General features: G+C 45.9%; 1 protein-coding gene across 2 annotated transcripts in view; it reads right to left on the bottom strand.

Annotated features, from left to right (window-relative positions):
• The window catches only part of ube2e3 (ubiquitin-conjugating enzyme E2E 3 (UBC4/5 homolog, yeast)), a 177,157-nt gene that overhangs the window by 156,917 nt on the left and 1,581 nt on the right, over nt 1-18,659 (bottom strand). For both annotated transcript variants that reach the window (XM_060928964.1, XM_060928963.1), the window contains exons 2-3: nt 15,072-15,298; nt 4,728-4,778 (exon numbers count right to left, since the gene is read on the bottom strand). In XM_060928964.1, the coding sequence (XP_060784947.1) occupies nt 4,728-4,778; nt 15,072-15,286 (266 nt within the window). In that variant the 5' untranslated portion in view covers nt 15,287-15,298. The remainder of the gene's footprint in view (nt 1-4,727; nt 4,779-15,071; nt 15,299-18,659) is intronic.

Raw genomic sequence — 18,659 nt, 5'->3', positions numbered from 1 at the left:
TACCATGGGGCTCGAGTTGTACCATTTTTTTAGACAGGGCGGACGGACCAGGGCATTCGCCCGCCTGGCCGTGCCCGAAAAGGAGTGAAGGTATCAATGCGCTGCCGAAGCGCGCAGAAGGTGTTAGTACGCCTGTCATTATAGTGCGGACTTTCCATAGCATAGAAAATCGCTACGTTTCAATTTGTGTAACTGAACTTGTTTCATGTCACTGGTCATATAAACCTATGTAAACAGGAAAAACGCGGAAGAGTTTGGTCGCATCTAACTACAGCCCCAAAAAATACCATTGGCCATACTGAGCCTAGCTACATTGCTAACAGGAGTAACAGCGCGTCTGACTGACTGGGAGGTCGCGCAAAGCTCGGAGAGGTACGGATCAGCTCGTCTCAATTCAGAGAAGAACATATTTCATTATGGAAGTACGGTGGACTGTTCCTTTAATGTTCCTGAGCTCTACAATCTCATATGATATGAATCTTGCCACGGCCTGAAGGTTAGAGAAGCAGCCTCGGGTTCAAAGGGTCGCCAGTTCAGTTCCTGGGACCGGCAGGAAAAATGTGAGGGGAGCCGAGTGAATGAACAGCGCTTTCCCCTCGCTCTGTATCACAGCTGACGTGCCCTCGAGCAAGGCACCGAACCCCCAACTGCTCTCTGGGTGCTGTAGCACAGCTACATATAGCTTGAGTGTACATGTGACAAATTAAAGGCTTCTTCTTCTTCCAGAACACCTCCACTGACTCCCTCAGTTCAGTGTGGAGTTCCATATTCAGCAATAACTGCAACTGGTTCATCAGACAAAAGGAGGCTTTAATAGACTGAGGATCACTGGTGCACCCCTGCCCCGCCCTCTCTCCAGGACTTGTACACTTCCAGGGTCAGGAGGCAGACAGAGAGAATAATCACAGACCCCACACCCCCTAGAAACGACCTCTTCCAGCTGTGCTCCTCTGGCAGACTCTGCAGAGCACTCCGCACCAAAATAGTTTTTGAATTCAGAACTGAATCCAGAACAACAGACTTTTGACAGAACTAAAATATGTTTATCTGTTCTTGAGATATTACAAATCAAAGATTGAAGAAACGGCTTAATTTTTATTAAACAGCCGTAATATTCCGTCTGAGGGTCACATGGTCCGAAACGGGCCTCATTAACCACCAAGAGCAAATGTTTTTTCTTCCTAACTTTTCTATTTTTCACGATATTTACAAGGAAATTGGCAGGAACACAGATGGTTGTATACTGAATACAAAATGTAAAAAAATTACTAAACACAAATTATGCAAATTAGTATTTAATTTGCAATGATTACGCTAATTAGGTAAAACCATTAAATCGGTACACTCTCCTCTTCAAAGTTTCATCAAATGATTTTATTTGTGCAATTTAAAGCTGATCTTAACTCTCATTTATACATCACAAAGAAGGAGAAATCAGTGTTAATTATAAAATATACATAAATCAGCACTGAATGTCTCACATCTACCATTCTCTATCAAAATAAAAAAGGAATAAAAGATTATTTCTGATCCCCTCTTTGTGCTCTGTAGGGCTTTGTATTTCTCAGTACGGCCGACTAGTGTTTATATGAAAGAATATAAATGATTATTTCGATTAATATTCACAGCTTTCAAGGCGAACCTCGAAAAAACTGTCTGATCCACATCCGATAAACAATTCACATTAACTCAACTGAAATTGACACTCACGTTTCTGACTTCTGGTTTTTTAAAATCTCATTCCGACCACTAAGATCTCAATATTTTTCATCAAAACAACTCCAGTTATATTCTAAAATAGTTATTTATTTACAGGAATCGGTTTGATTTGAAAAAATAAGTAGGTAAAGCTCTGAAAACTCACTTCAGAGTCTCCCGTGAATCAGAACATCAAAACTAGCAGAGGGAAAATGTTGCTGAGTCCTTCATCAGAAACAGTGAGAGCGAGAGAACATCGCTATAAAAGTGATCGGATTCGATCGGGGGAGAGAGAGAGAGAGAGAGAGAGAGAGAGAGAGAGAGAGAGAGAGCCTGACTGCTTTCCTGTGACTCAAAAAGAAAAGCAGCGGCAGTTTCCCGGCGTCCTGCGAGCAGAGTTTTTACTCTGTTGTACCGACTTCAACCTGCCGTTACTCCCAAAGCACTGAACAGATCTTAACCAGATACATTTCTGTGGAAAGCAGAGATTATAAACTTATTCACGATAGAAAATATTCAGGAGTTAAGCAACGACAGGTTTGGAAACTTAGATGAGCGTCTGGGTGGAGGATTTTCACAGCACGCCCAGCGAGCGTCTGATACGCCTCAATAAAGCACAGTTGTTGGGCTGCAGTGCAAACTACTTCTGCCTCTACTTCATAATCCACACGCAATACTGCTCCAGATTATTTTACATTGATCTGTTTTGAGAAAAATAAAAATATATATATTTAGTGTGAAGCAGCCGAATTAGCTCCGTTCACACAGCACGGCCCTGTCGATGAACAGCTCCTGTGTTAACGAAAACCTCATAATGCGTAACACACAATATGAAGCAGCGCACAGTTCATAATTGTACACACGAGACTCAAAAACAACACCGATGCTGGAAATAAGCCTTGAAGCTAACTGAGTGAAAAACCCTGCAGACTGCTGGGTATTTAAATAAATAAATAAATAAATAAGACAGACAACCTCACACACTCTTAGTCTCCGAGTTTCTTTTCTAAACCCTCAGACGATGTTCCAAGCAGGAACGCCACAAACCAGTGCAACCAGATGCAATAAGAGTCACGTATGTGCAGAGAGAACACACACAGCACACCAGACAAAACACCACATTTCTGCGCGTGCACAAGAAGTGAGATTTTTCGCTTTCACTTATTTTTAGTATGTATTTTTTTTCCCCTTCGGTATAAAACTCCTGTGGCAGTGGGGGTGTGGTCAAGCGTCGGTTTGTGAATGGAGGGCAAGGAGGACTGATAAAGACGGAGCGAGCGGCGATCGTCTCCTGAGCGAAGCTCTCGTATGTGTGGTGTGCGCGCGCAGAGTACTCGCGAGTCCAGCTGAAAAGTGTAAAAGGAAATAAAGAGCTAATTTACCACCATCACCTGTCTGCCTGTGCTTCGGTGTTCCGCCCACACCCCCATACATGACAGAAGGAAGAGTGGAAATAGATCTCAACTTTAGGAGGCGGAGCTTAATGCCAAAATGTGGCAGGGAAAAAAAAAAAAAAGACCGTCCAAGATGGCTGCTCATTACAGCGTCTATATAAACAGCACAACAAGTTCGTTCATGTTTATAGATGACAGCAAGTGTAAAGACATTTACGCAAATTGTTGTGAGACAGATTTACATTATTATTAACATGAGCAGCGTTCCCCCCGGGTTCTGAAACACATTCTCCACTTGTTTCCTTCAAAAGTCAAATCAGTATTCTTCACTTTTACCGAGTTATGAAAGTGGACTTAATACAGGTTTACACCAACCACACCGGTACAGTTCAAATATATTTGTACAGATACAGCGAGGCCTCTCCATTACAGATGAAATTTGGGCTCGACTCCAGACTCTAATCAGAGAGACGTGTTTTGGAGTTGTCTGTGCACCATTAAGCTAAAATAACCCTCTTTAGTTTGAGCTCACTGAAGGTTATTTTAGCAGGGAGTTATTCGAAAGAGATACGAGGACTCCCTTTAGACTTCAACACAACGATGGATTTACAATTGAACAGAGTCCAGAAGAATCTTGGAACAAACAACACTGAAGGAACCTGAATTTCCTGTCGATTTACGAACCGAATACAGAACGACACCGCGGTTTACATCATGCGTTCACCACGGGGACTCAACACGCCACACTGCCTGAAACACTGCTCCCTTCAGTCGCTTGCCAGCTGACAGCACGTTCACTTTGGCTGGGTTTTTTTTCTTTAACCCGACCCCTGTATCACGGACCCTGCCCGATGTGCTCGGGGACGGTCGGGGCTCTGAGTGCGTCTCCCCCGTGTCCGTTTCAGCCCTTAAAACATCTTCAGCGCTTCAAGAAGCCCAAAACCTTCCTCAGCTCAGTCTGCAGCATTGTTCGGTTCATGCAGACGTAATTCCATTACACCCCCACACCAGGCCAGTTAAGACACACTGTGATTGGTCAGAAAGCTTGGCGCTCATTGAGTCATCATGTGTAGTCGATTTTTATTGGTCACAAACACGTGCTCGCTGTTTACACTCTGGCTTCCTGCCGTGTCTTCACTGGGGCTGGATTTCAGCAAACAGAGGGATTTCTAGAAAAGGTGATTTATGATGATGATAAATACATTCGTCACTGTGACGACTGCTAGTCATTTTCTCTTCGTCACTGATGGATTCAGTTCGTCAACGACGAGCGCCAGCGGGAACCCTGCATCAGCACCAAACACAACCGGCTGATTGGCTTCGATTAGTATAAATGGAAACTTGTGTCCACTCATAAAAGCAATCCACCGCATCAACTAAGACATGTTTCATTCATTCATCAACAAGCTCCTGAATAATATTAATAAACAACAACAACAACAGCAGCATCACGAACACACCTGAGAGACGATGAGAATAAAACCTGGTCCTGTGGAGTCTCTGGTCTCTCGTGTTGAGTTTAAAAGCTACAGCAGCAGTTGGTATTTAATGGTATTTAACGTAAATGCTCCTCTATGGCTTCTTGAATGCAAGTGAGAGCCATAAAAGTGTTTGAAAGAGCAATAAAGTGCCTACCTGCAGTTGGGTGGAGGATCCAGAGTGATCTCAGCCAGCTCCTTCTGGATTCTGCATGAGAGACAGGAGAGAGGGAGACAGGAGCAGGGGACAGAAGGAGACAGAGGGAGGGGATGAGAGAGAGAGAGAGAGAGGGGGGGTGATGAATGAAATCCGTGTGTGTGTGTGTGTGTGTGTGTGTGTGTGTGTGTGTGTGTGTGTGTGTGTGTGTGTAGTCGCGAGAATTCGAGTGCCCTCTACCAGAGCAGCGCTGACTGCACGCCTCGCTCCAGCTAACATGGCTGCTGCCTCTTTGTTCTCGCAGGCCGGAGCGCAATCTGAAATAAATCGGGAAAGAACTTCTGATCCAAAGGCCACGCCCCCATCACCCCAGGACCCTCCCCTGGCTGTTCCACTCACTTTAAGCACAAAAGGTTGGCTTTAATAGCTTATATGCAAACGAGGCACAAAGGGAGGGAAGGTTAGGTTGGGTGAGGGGAGGGGAGGGGAGGGGAGGGAGGGAGAATTCGAGTATTTGACAGGAGCTCTGAGGGACTGTCACGAAAGCATTAGCAGCAGAGTGAGGAGTGCGCGAGGGCAGGATTTGGGATGTTTTCAGCGTGAGGGAGCGCGGTTTAATCGCTCTTTCTTCCCACACATGAAGAGCCTGCGAGCGTTCCGAGATGAGCGTGCTCCTTTCTTTCCTTTTATTCCCCCACTCCAGTGATGACGAGCGGCTCTGTGACAGGAAACCGCATTCGAGTTCAGTCCTATAATAGGAATCGCCCATAATAAAGACATTTATGATTAAAAATAAACTATTTCTGAGCTTCGAAAGCACTTAAAAAAAAAAAGGGTCAGGGAAGTACAGGCAGCGTGTTGATTTGGAAACCGGAATGGAAATAACAACCCACGATTATCAAAGCCAGATTTATTATCATCTTTTTTGTGAAGTTAAAGCAAGTAGCCTATAAATACACCATATGGCCAAATATATGTGGACACCTGACCACCACGCCCATGTGCCTCTTCCCCAACCTACTGACACAAACTTAGCAGCGCACAATCGTCTAGAATGTCTTCAGGGGTGTTCACACGGCACATATTTGCATCGATGCTGCACCGATGTATTTTGTTGCGATATATTCTTTATTCACACGGCAGTTTTTGCGACCGTGCTATACGATAGTAATAATGCGGAAATGAAATATGCGCATGCGTGAAAATGTACTTCCTTTTCCCGGTTGTCATGGCATCACCAAGCACCGGGAAAACAACGTGGATGAAGACACCAGTGTTGCCAGATACTGCTGACGTTTTCCAGCCCTAAATATGTTCAAAATCCGCCAAAATGCACTTAAAACCGCCCAATCTGGCAACACTGGAAGACACGCAGTTCTGTTGTTGTTGTTGATATTCGCCATTTTGGAAGCGCAAAATACCAGGATGCAAATTATGCAATGCCCGTATGTAATCAACTCTCCTCACGCGTAGCGAGTCTACCCCGTAGCGTTCAGACGTCCCATTTTATATCGGTGCTGCCCCGCAAACTAGCATTTACTCCGGAGTAAATTTCTTAAACCACCTCCCGAGCAGGGTTAGATTTGCACCGGTTTAAGCAGCTTTCAGGGGCGACACCGGTATAACTTTGTACCGTGTGAACGCTCTACCAGGGCAGCCCCGGTGATACACCGGAGTAAAAGTTGCCGTGTGAACACCCCTTTTGTTTGTTTTAGCATTACAATGTCCTTCACTGGAACTCAGAGGCCCAAACCTGCTCCAACACGACAATGCTCCTGTGCACAAAGCAAAAACTCTCCGATGGCACGGTTTACCAAGGCAGATGAAGGTGGAAGTGCCCTGACTCAACACCTTGAGGATGAACTGAAACACCTGGACGTTGCTCCTCGCCCGATATCACCGCCTGACCTCGCTAATCCTCTAGTAGCGGAATGCACGCAAATCCCCACAGCCACGCCCCAAAATCGAGTGGAATCTAGCCTTGACACTGGAGACTCTTCCAAAAATCTGACGTGAATGTCTCCTCAGGGATTTTAAAAAAACAAACGCCTATTTCAACAATTACACGTTTGTTGTTTTGATCAGTTTATACAGAGCATTTGCAATATACAAGTCCCTGTGTATGAGGCGTGACGATAGAAACAATAACGCGTTAATGCTGAACTCACTGTAATATCAATCATACAGTTGGCACTACTGTCACAGCTGCTGGTATTTAACAATTATCCACCTCAGGCTCAGTCAGTATCACTGATTATTCTCTCCACATTCACTGGATATGAGCAATCGCACACTCTGATTGGCTACTCTACTACTAGGATATCAGCTCATATACTGTGAGTAGAGAAAAACAAAATGGCGGAGCGTGTTGCTGAACCAACCGAGGACAAAATAAAAACTACTCGAAAACAAAACCCCAAAAAATGCAAAAAAAAAAAAAAGCAGTAAAATATGGAATGAAAGTATTTGATGGTAAGAATGTATATTTTTTATTTTTCAAGAATTATTATTTTCGCATTTTTCACAAATTGCTCCTGTCATTTCGCCGGTTTGTTTGCATTCAAAGCGGAAATTATTTTGTCGGACATTTTGTTTAAAGTTTTCATGTATCGAATTTGCAAAAAAAAATGCTCCGTTTCTCAAAATCCAGTGAATGTGGAGAGAATAAAAGCAGTTAATCCACTCAATCTCGTCGTGCACGGATTATAGACAACTCAGGGCTACGCGCCTCGTCACCCATCAGCTCATGTACGACTCGATTTCATGGAATAATTGTTAAATAGTCTGAATTTCTCAACCAATCAGCACACACGATTTCCTATAATTACTTCCATATTCATATGTTTATTATAATCAATAACATGTCAATCTACCCACATTTCATGCAATATTTATATTGTGGTTATTTATCTATTCCCAAATTCAATATCCTTCACAAGAGCTCGGTTTCACTTCTGTGACCGTCTGCGCATTCGTAAATGTTTCATGTCGATATCTGAGAGCCGTTTTGTAAGGCGGCGCACTGAATTTCGTTGCGCATCTTGAATCTTGACGTAAGAAAATTAATCATTCTGTGGATGAAACAACACTATTCAGGGTTAATATAACCACTACCTACAGTGGTGCTTGAAAGTTTGTGAACCCTTTAGAATTTTCTATATTTCTGCATAAATATGACTGTGGCAGGAGGGCGGAGTCAGGGAAGGTAAGTGGCAGAATCACGACACCTGAGAACAATTAACCTGTGTTTGTGTGTGTCTTCCCAGTGACAGCGCCCTATTTAAGGAGGGAGAGTGAGAGCAGAGGAGCGGATCTCCGGACTAGGCGCTGGCTGTGTGTGTCTGTCTGTCTAGCCCATATAAGATTGTTCACTGAAAAGTGTGGCAATAAAGCCATTTTGCAAACCTGATCTCTGTCCTGCCGTCCTCAGTGCTCCACCCACACGTAGGGAGTATTACAGTGGTGCTGAAACCCGGGACGTGGAGCACCAAACCAGCAGCCCCATGGAATCCTCCCCGTTCGCCGATCTGGTCCACGCCCTCGCCACGGCTCAGCAAAGCCAGCACCAGGCACTCGTCACGCTCCGAAAGGAGCAGGAGCAGCGCTTCGAAGCCCTGGTGCTGGCCCAGCAGGAAGACCGCGAGGCGTTCCGGCATCTCCTCGCGTCGGCGGGGTCCACCAGCGCTCCGGCCGCGGGCCCGTCTCCCCTCATCGTCACCAAGATGGGCCCGCAGGACGACCCCGAGGCGTTCATCACGTTGTTCGAACAGGTCGCCGAAGCCTCGGGGTGGCCGATGGAGCAGCGCGCGGCGCGCCTCCTCCCCCTGCTCACGGGAGAGGCACAGCTGGCCGCGCTACAGCTCCCCGCCGACCGCCGGCTGGCCTACGCGGACCTCCGCCGGGCCGTCCTCCAGCGCGTGGGGCGCACCCCAGAGCAACAGCGCCAGCGCTTCCGCGCGCTGCGACTGGAGGAAGTTGGCCGGCCGTTCGCGTTTGGCCAGCAGCTCCGGGACGCCTGCTGGAAGTGGCTGAGGGCCAACAATCGCGACGCCGAGGGAATCGTCGACCAGGTGGTACTGGAACAGTTCGTCGCCCGCTTACCAGCCGGAACCGCGGAGTGGGTCCAGTGCCACCGCCCGGCGTCGCTGGATCAGGCAGTCGAGCTGGCGGAGGATCATCTGGCGGCTGTCCCGGCGGCAGGACAGCAGATGGCATCGTCTCTTCTCTCCTCTTCTCTCTCTCTCTCTCCCTCTCCTCCTGTGTCCCGTCCTCGCCCCATTCCCCCACCCCGGAGGCGGGGGCCGGCTCCACCCCAGCCGGCCCGCCGCACCCGCGGTGCCCTCCCGTTTCTCCCTTCTGTGTCTGTCTCTCCCCCACCTCAGGTGAGTGAGCCCCAGATCACCGGTGCAGAGGGAAAGCCCGGGCCGGTTTGCTGGCGCTGCGGGGAGCCGGGCCACCTTCATCAGCAGTGCACAGCAATGGAAGTGGGCGCGGTGGTTCGGATCCCCGACGCGCCAGAGGCCGCCCTCGATCGGGCCGGAGCGTATCGCATACCGGTGAGTATCCAAGGGGCTACATATCAGGCGTTGGTGGATTCTGGTTGTAATCAGACCTCAATTCGCCAAAGCCTGGTTCAAAACGAGGCATTGGGGGGAGCACAAGGGGTGAAGGTGTCATGTGTGCACGGGGATGTTCACAGCTACCCTTTGGTGTCGGTCCACATTATTTTCAGAGGGGAAAAATTTATAGTGAAGGCGGCGGTTAATCCTCGCCTTACCCACTCTTTAATTTTGGGGACTGATCGGCCGGGATTTCGGGGTTTAATGACACGCCTAGTCGAGAGTGGGTCCTGCCAGTTGACAGGGGGAGGTCCCGGTGTCGCTTTGGCGGGAGCAGCTGTCACAGAGCCGTCTACGTCATCTCCGCGTCAGAGTGAGGAGCCGCCGGCTCCTCCTCTCTCTATTGGGGAATCCCTCGCGGATTTCCCGTTAGAGCAGTCGCGAGACGAGACTCTGCGACACGCGTTTGACCAAGTGAGAGTAATCGATGGTCAAACGCTCCCGCCGAACGCCACCCCGTCCTTCCCCTACTTCGCTATTATGAAGGATAGATTATACCGAGTGACGCAGGACACTCAAACTAAAGAGCGAGTCACGCAGCTTTTAATTCCGAAAAGCCGCCGGGAATTGGTATTCCAGGCGGCTCACTTTAATCCCATGGCTGGACACTTGGGGCAGGATAAAACACTAGCCCGAATAATGGCCCGATTCTATTGGCCGGGGATTCGCGGCGATGTCCGTAGGTGGTGTACGGCATGCCGCGAATGCCAGTTAGTAAACCCAGCGGCCATTCCAAAAGCGCCTTTGCGCCCTCTACCGTTAATCGAGACCCCGTTTGAGAGAATTGGGATGGATCTCGTCGGGCCATTAGATCGGTCAGCACGAGGGTACCGCTTTATATTAGTTCTGGTGGACTATGCAACGCGATACCCGGAAGCAGTGCCTCTGCGCAATATCTCAGCACGCAGTATTGCAGAGGCACTCTTCCGTGTCATCTCCCGAGTTGGAATCCCGAAAGAGATTCTGACTGATCAAGGCACTACGTTTATGTCACGGACACTGCGCGAACTGTATGGGTTATTGGGGATTAAGCCGATCCGCACCAGCGTGTATCACCCACAAACGGACGGTTTGGTAGAACGATTCAACCGCACCCTCAAAAATATTATTAAAAAATTCGTAAGTGAGGACGCACGTAATTGGGATAAGTGGCTCGAACCCTTGCTGTTCTCAGTGCGAGAGGTCCCCCAAGCCTCCACGGGGTTCTCCCCGTTTGAATTATTATATGGGCGTAAGCCGCGCGGCATCCTGGACGTGCTGCGGGAAAATTGGGAGGAGGGACCTTCACAAAGTAAGAATGAAATTCAGTACGTTATGGACCTGCGCGCAAAACTCCACACGCTCACCCACCTAACTCAGGAGAATTTGCGGCAGGCCCAGGAACGGCAAGCCCGCCTGTACAACAAGGGTACGCGCCTTAGAGAGTTCACTCCGGGAGATAAGGTACTCGTACTGTTGCCCACGTCGAGCTCCAAATTGATCGCCAAGTGGCAAGGACCCTTTGAGGTCACACGGCGAGTCGGGGATGTCGACTATGAGGTGAGGCGAACGGACAGGGGTGGGGCGCTACAGATTTACCACCTCAATCTGCTTAAACTCTGGAACGAGGAGGTCCCCGTGGCGTTGGTGTCGGTAGTTCCGGAGAAGGCGGAGCTGGGGCCGGAGGTTCAAAAAGGAACATTGGCATCACGTACCTCTCCGGTCCCCTGTGGAGACCACCTCTCCCCGACCCAACTCACGGAGGTCGCCCAGTTGCAGACTGAGTTTTCGGATGTGTTCTCGCCCCTGCCCGGTCGCACTAACCTCATAGAGCACCACATAGAGACACCCCCGGGGGTGGTAGTGCGTAGCCGCCCTTACAGGCTACCCGAACACAAAAAAAAGGTGGTTCGGGAAGAACTTCAGACCATGCTCGAAATGGGCATCGTCGAGGAGTCCCACAGTGACTGGAGCAGCCCGGTGGTCTTGGTACCCAAGGCCGACGGGTCGGTCCGGTTCTGTGTGGACTATAGAAAAGTCAACGCGGTGTCTAAATTCGACGCATACCCAATGCCTCGTATTGATGAGCTGCTCGATCGACTCGGCACTGCTCGATTTTATTCGACACTGGATTTGACGAAGGGATATTGGCAGATCCCCTTGACTCCACTATCCCGAGAAAAAACGGCCTTTTCCACACCGTTTGGTTTACACCAATTCGTCACCCTTCCGTTTGGGCTGTTTGGGGCGCCTGCGACATTTCAGCGGCTGATGGACAGAGTCCTCCGCCCTCACGCCACGTATGCGGCAGCATATTTAGATGACATCATCATCTATAGCAATGACTGGCAGCGGCACCTTGAACATCTGAGGGCCGTCCTTAGGTCGCTGAGGCGAGCGGGGCTCACAGCCAACCCAAAGAAGTGTGCGATTGGGCGGGTGGAAGTACGGTACCTGGGCTTCCACTTGGGCAACGGGCAGGTGCGTCCCCAAATTAATAAGACGGCAGCAATTGCGGCCTGCCCGAGGCCCAAGACCAAAAAGGGGGTGAGACAGTTCCTGGGGCTGGCTGGCTATTATCGTAGGTTTATACCTAATTATTCGGACGTCACCAGCCCGCTGACTGATCTCACTAAAAAGGGGGCACCAGATCCGGTCCAGTGGACGGAGCAGTGCCAGCGGGCTTTTTCAGAGGTAAAGGCTGCACTGTGTGGGGGGCCACTTCTACACTCCCCTGACTTTTCTCTCCCCTTTGTGTTGCAGACCGATGCGTCGGACAGGGGGCTGGGGGCGGTTTTGTCCCAGGAGGTGGAGGGGGAGGACCGCCCTGTCCTGTATATCAGCAGGAAGCTGTCGGTGCGTGAGGGGCGCTACAGCACCATAGAGAAGGAGTGTCTGGCCATCAAGTGGGCGGTTCTCGCCCTCCGGTACTACCTACTGGGGCGCCCTTTCACCCTCTGTTCGGACCACGCGCCCCTCCAGTGGCTCCACCGCATGAAAGATGCCAACGCGCGGATCACCCGTTAGTATCTGGCGCTCCAACCCTTTAATTTCAAGGTGGTCCACAGGCCGGGGGCGCAGATGGTCGTGGCGGACTTCCTCTCCCGTCAAGGGGGGGGGGGGGGGGGGGGGGAGTCGGCTGCAGGCCGGACGGCCGCCCGGCCTGAGTCGGGCGGTGGGGGTATGTGGCAGCGGGGGCGTGGTCAAGCACCGGTCTGTGACAGGAGGGCGGAGTCAGGGAAGGTAAGTGGCAGAATCACGACACCTGAGAACAATTAACCTGTGTTTGTGTGTGTCTTCCCAGTGACAGCGCCCTATTTAAGGAGGGAGAGTGAGAGCAGAGGAGCGGATCTCCGGACTAGGCGCTGGCTGTGTGTGTCTGTCTGTCTAGCCCATATAAGATTGTTCACTGAAAAGTGTGGCAATAAAGCCATTTTGCAAACCTGATCTCTGTCCTGCCGTCCTCAGTGCTCCACCCACACGTAGGGAGTATTACAATGACCTAAAACATCATCAGATTTTCACACAAGTCCTAAAAGTAGATAAAGAGAACCCAGTTAAACAAATGAGACAAAAATATTATACTTGGTCATTTATTTATTGAGGAAAATGATCCAATATTACATATCTGTGAGTGGCAAAAGTATGTGAACCGCTAGGATTAGCAGTTAATTTGAAGGTGAAATTAGAGTCAGGTGTTTTCAATCAATGGGATGACAATCAGGTGTGAGTGGGCACCCTGTTTTATTTAAAGAACAGGAATCTATCAAAGTCTGATCTTCACAAAACATGTTTGTGGAAGTGTATCATGGCACGAACAAAGATTTCTGAGGAGCTCAGAAAAAGCGTTGTTGATGCTCATCAGACTGGAAAAGGTTAAAAACCCATCTCTAAAGAGTTTGGACTCCACCAATCCACAGTCAGACAGATTGTGTACAAATGGAGGAAATTCAAGACCATTGTTACCCTCCCCAGGAGTGGTCGACCAACAAAGATCACTCCAAGAGCAAGGCGTGTAATAGTCGGCGAGGTCACAAAGGACCCCAGGGTAACTTCTAAGCAACTGAAGGCCTCTCTCACATTGGCTAAATGTTAATGTTCATGAGTCCACCATCAGGAGAACACTGAACAACAATGGTGTGCATGGCAGGGTTGCAAGGAGAAAGCCACTGCTTTCCAAAAAGAACATTGCTGCTCGTCTGCAGTTTGCAAAAGATCACGTGGACAAGCCAGAAGGCTATTGGAAAAATGTTTTGTGGAAGGATGAGACCAAAATAGAACTTTTTGGTTTAAATGAGAAGCGGTACATTTGGAGAAAGGAAAACACTGCATTCCAGCATGAGAACCTTATCCCATCTGTGAAACATGGTGGTGGTAGTATCATGGTTTGGGCCTGTTTTGCTGCATCTGGGCCAGGACGGCTTGCCATCATTGATGGAACAATAAATTCTGAATTATACCAGTGAATTCTAAAGGAAAATGTCAGGACATCTGTCCATGAACTGAATCTCAAGAGAAGGTGGGTCATGCAGCAAGACAATGACCCTAAGCACACAAGTCGTTCTACCAAAGAATGGTTAAAGAAGAATAAAGTTAATGTTTTGGAATGGCCAAGTCAAAGTCCTGACCTTAATCCAATGGAAATGTTGTGGAAGGACCTGAAGCGAGCAGTTCATGTGAAGAAACCCACCAACATCCCAGAGTTGAAGCTGTTCTGTACGGAGGAACGGGCTAAAATTCCTCCAAGCCGGTGTGCAGGACTGATCAACAGTTACCGGAAACGTTTAGTTGCCGTTATTGCTGCACAAGGGGGTCACACCAGATACTGAAAGCAAAGGGTCACATACTTTTGCCACTCACAGATATGTAATATTGGATCATTTTCCTCAATAAATAAATGACCAAGTATAATATTTTTGTCTCATTTGTTTAACTGGGTTCTCTTTATCTACTTGTAGGACTTGTGTGAAAATCTGATGATGTTTTAGGTCACATTTATGCAGAAATATAGAAAATTCGAAAGGGTTCACAAACTTTCAAGCACCACTGTATAATAAATTCTAGCACCGATCTTTTTTGTTTTTTTGTAATAAATTCAGAGCGATATCTAATCCACAGATACGCTACCTGAGATTCTGCTTCACCATTTTAACAAGCACAAAAGCTGCTTAACGCAGTGTTTAAGAGTGAGCGCATGAGTGGGGGTGATTGCTGCGCTTTCATCTAATGATGAGCTTTTGATAGAAATAATGATCCTCACTGAGCCATTTGACTTTTCTGAACCCGTCAGTTTTTCTAACACAGTTAAAGAAAATCCATCAATGGGTCAGATCAAGATAACGCTACATGTGATCCAGGCATTATCAGACCTGTATGAAAAACTCTAAAAGATTTGAATAAACTTGGTACGTTCTCCTTCAGCAGGATCTTTTCTCTGTGTAAAAAAAAGAATCTTTTGTTTCATGCTGATTAATGAAGCACAGGAGACGATTTTCTGCACGTGAACTCTGGGTCACGTCACGTCTGCAGCCACAGAATCAAGAGTTACACATTTACAGAGTCTTCGTGCTTTTCTGCACTAACTAATGAGCCTAATGATGGCTCCGAGTCTGACCCCGGCCAATGATTAAACCCAAACTGCTGAGGAACCTGCGCGGTATATAAAGCTTGCTGAAGATTCTCGGAGATTAAGTTCACCTTGATGGTCATCGCTTGGCCCCGAGCCGTGTGTGTGGGAAGGAATTACCTCTTGGCGCTGGAGGACAGCTTGGCCGGGGTTTTGCTGGACTGTTTGGATGCTTTCTTCTGCTGCTGCTGCTGCTGCTGCTGCGGAGGTGTGGGCTGCTTCCTCTCTTCCTGCTCTTCAGGCTCTGCGACCGGAGGATCTCTCTGATCGGCGTCTGAACTGCCGCTGCTGGTGCTGGGACTCTCGTCGTCCGACCTCTGCCTTTCTCCGGACATTTTTTTCCCCACCTTGGATCAGAACAGGGAAATGGTTATTGGGTATCGGAATGCACTCTGGAGCAGCTCTGCGGTTTACTGTGTAAAAGGTGAGAAATACGGAGGGAGAAGCAGTAGATCATCGGCAGGAAGCTTATAAAGTCACAGCAAAACAGCAGAGATATAGCTCAGGAAAAATCATACGGCTTAAACGCGGTCTAGAAAGAAAATGCAGGAAATTAAACAACCGGTGCACAAAATCAGCTTTAATGTGACTTCATGCAAGGAGCAATGGGATAAAAAACCAGTGACACGTGTAGTGTGTGTACACACTCTAAAAAACTGCGAGAGGGTCGTTTCCCTTTTTCTAACATGAGGATTAAATCTATTGAGGAACCTAAACGTGCTGTCAGAGAGAGATATTCATCTCACACTGCTTTTACACAAGCCAGCTTTAAAACAAACCAAGTACCGTACTTTAAACAGAGAGAGAGAGAGAGAGAGAGAGAGAGAGAGAGAGAGAGAGAAAGGAAGGGAAAGAAAAAGAAAGAAAGAAAGAAAGAAAGAAAGAAAGAAGATAAAGGAGAAAGAAAGAAAAGATAAAGGAGAAAGAAAGAAAGAAAGAAAGAAAGAAAGAAAGAAAGAAAGAAAGAAAGAAAGAAAGAAAGAAAGAAGATAAAGGAGAAAGAAAAAGATAAAGGAGAAATTAAGAAAAGATAAAGGATCAAGAAAGAAAGAAAGAAAGAAAGAAAGAAAGAAAGGAGAAAGAAAGAAAGAAAGAAAGAAAGAAAGAAAGAAAGAAAGAAAGAAAGAAAGAAGATAAAGGAGAAAGAAAAAGATAAAGGAGAAATTAAGAAAAGATAAAGGAGAAAGAAAGAAAGAAAAGGAGAAAGAAAGAAAGAAAGAAAGAAAGAAAGAAAGAAAGAAAGAAAGAAAGAAAGAAAGAAAGAAAGAAAAGATAAAGGAGAAAGAAAGAAAGAAAGAAAGAAAGAAAGAAAGAAAGAAAGAAAGAAAGAAAGAAGATAAAGGAGAAAGAAAGAAAGAAAGAAAGAAAGAAAGAAAGAAAGAAAGAAAGAAAGAAAGAAAGAAAGAAGATAAAGGAGAAAGAAAGAAGATAAAGGAGAAAGAAAAAGATAAAGGAGAAATTAAGAAAAGATAAAGGAGAAAGAAAGAAAGAAAGAAAGAAAGAAAGAAAGAAAGAAAGAAAGAAAGAAAGAAAGAAAGGGAGAAAGAAAGAAAAGATAAAGAAAGAAAGAAAGAAAGAAAGAAAGAAAGAAAGAAAGAAAGAAAGAAAGAAAGAAAGAAAGAAAGAAAGAAGATAAAGGAGAAAGAAAAAGATAAAGGAGAAATTAAGAAAAGATAAAGGAGAAAGAAAGAAAGAAAGAAAGAAAGAAAGAAAGAAAGAAAGAAAGAAAGAAAGAAGATAAAGGAGAAAGAAAAAGATAAAGGAGAAATTAAGAAAAGATAAAGGAGAAAGAAAGAAAGAAAGAAAGAAAGAAAGAAAGAAAGAAAGAAAGAAAGAAAAGATAAAGGAGAAAGAAAGAAAGAAAGAAAGAAAGAAAGAAAGAAAGGGAGAAAGAAAGAAAGAAAGAAAGAAAGAAAGATAAAGGAGAAAGAAAGAAAGAAAGAAAGAAAGAAAGAAAGAAAGAAAGAAAGAAAGAAAGAAAAGAAGGAGAAAGAAAGAAAGAAGATAAAGGAGAAAGAAAAAGATAAAGGAGAAATTAAGAAAAGATAAAGGAGAAAGAAAGAAAGAAAGAAAGAAAGAAAGAAGATAAAGGAGAAAGAAAGAAAGAAAGAAAGAAAGAAAGAAAGAAAGAAAGAAAGAAAGAAAGAAAGAAAGAAAGGAGAAAGGAGAAAGAAAGAAAGAAAGAAAGAAAGATAAAGGAGAAAGAAAGAAAAAGATAAAGGAGAAAGAAAGAAAGAAAGAAAGAAAGAAAGAAAGATAAAGGAGAAAGAAAGAAAGAAAGAAAGAAAGAAAGAAAGAAAGAAAGAAAGAAAGAAAGAAAGAAAGATAAAGGAGAAAGAAAGAAAGAAAGAAAGAAAGAAAGAAAGAAAGAAAGAAATTACACAATTTGCCAATTCATTGCCAAAATGAAAAGATAAAATAAAGGAGTGTAATTCCAGAATAATAGTTATTCACAGCAAATTATAAACACAAACAGAAAGATAAAGCTACTCCCTGTTGCTATGGTAACTTAGGTGGCTGCTGTCATCATTATTGTTGTTGTTGTTGTTGTTCCCTCATGTGAAGCCGTGTTACAAGTAACAGTGGGTTGTTTTCAGGTCAGATCGCTCTTGCGATACGCCAGATTCTTTTGTCTTGCGAGATCAGACCCAGGACTCTCCTGGAGACCGAACCTGTGCCTTCACTACCAAAAACATCAAATTTAAAAAAAAATGTAAAGGGGCAAAATTTTGGATGTTTTTTGGTTTATCCCTGCAGGCGTTCTATATAAAACCCTACAAGAGAAGAAAAAAGAAGAAGAACCCATTTCTGAAGAGAACCCTGGAGGAACCTTGAGGGGGGGAAAGCAGAGAGTTTTATCCAGCATTTGCATTCCTGAACCGTCTGGAAGACAGCAGAAGGACAGCCGTCTCTTCTCATCTGTTACTTTGTTCTAACTGAAAGCACGGTGGAGGACAACCTGGTGACTGGAATAAATCCTCTTTTCTGCGAGTCGTCCTACAATCACACACTCTGTTGGGAGAAGTAGCTGAATGACTGGATGTTAAAATGTTTCTGGGTCTTTTTTTAGCTAGAATTTGGTTTTTAGAAGTTCTTGTAGCTTTTGACTGAAAAATGTTCACGGTCAACAAATCAACAAACAATTCAACGATTTAGATACAGGTGAGATTTAAAACGATAAACGTGACAGTATCTCAGAAACAGCGTTTACACATCAACATAATTTATTATGATGGCAATATTATTTCAACAAACACTATTACGAGACGTACTGTGTATCGTGGATTACAAAAACATCATGAAGCCAAGGATCATAAAAAGATATTTCATGCTGTTACATTACAGTAAAATATTCGCCAGATACAAAAGGTTGAAAGCGTAGACAGAGAAGGGAAACCGTTTACAGATGTGAGTTCATGAAATGCAAAAATCACTGTATGGCCAGAGCTGGCGTCCTGCAGAGGAACGAAGAGATGATGCGACCATATGCGAGCTTGAAAGCATTATAAAGGACCCTAAACCATCCAAATCACGTGTTCCTGCCAAGAATGGCGGCTCACGAGGACGCAACCGGACATAATCAAACTCTATTATTCTTGCCACATTCACTGGATATGAGCAATCATGCACTCTGATTGGCTACTCTACTACTAGGATATCAGCTCATATACCATGAGTAGAGAAAAACAAAATGGCGGAATGGAGTGT

The sequence above is a fragment of the Neoarius graeffei genome, chromosome 9 (assembly GCF_027579695.1).
Source record: "Neoarius graeffei isolate fNeoGra1 chromosome 9, fNeoGra1.pri, whole genome shotgun sequence".
Taxonomy (NCBI): Eukaryota; Metazoa; Chordata; class Actinopteri; order Siluriformes; family Ariidae; genus Neoarius; species Neoarius graeffei.
Note: the sequence above shows the minus strand (reverse complement) of the source record. Positions and strands in the feature narration are given on the sequence as shown.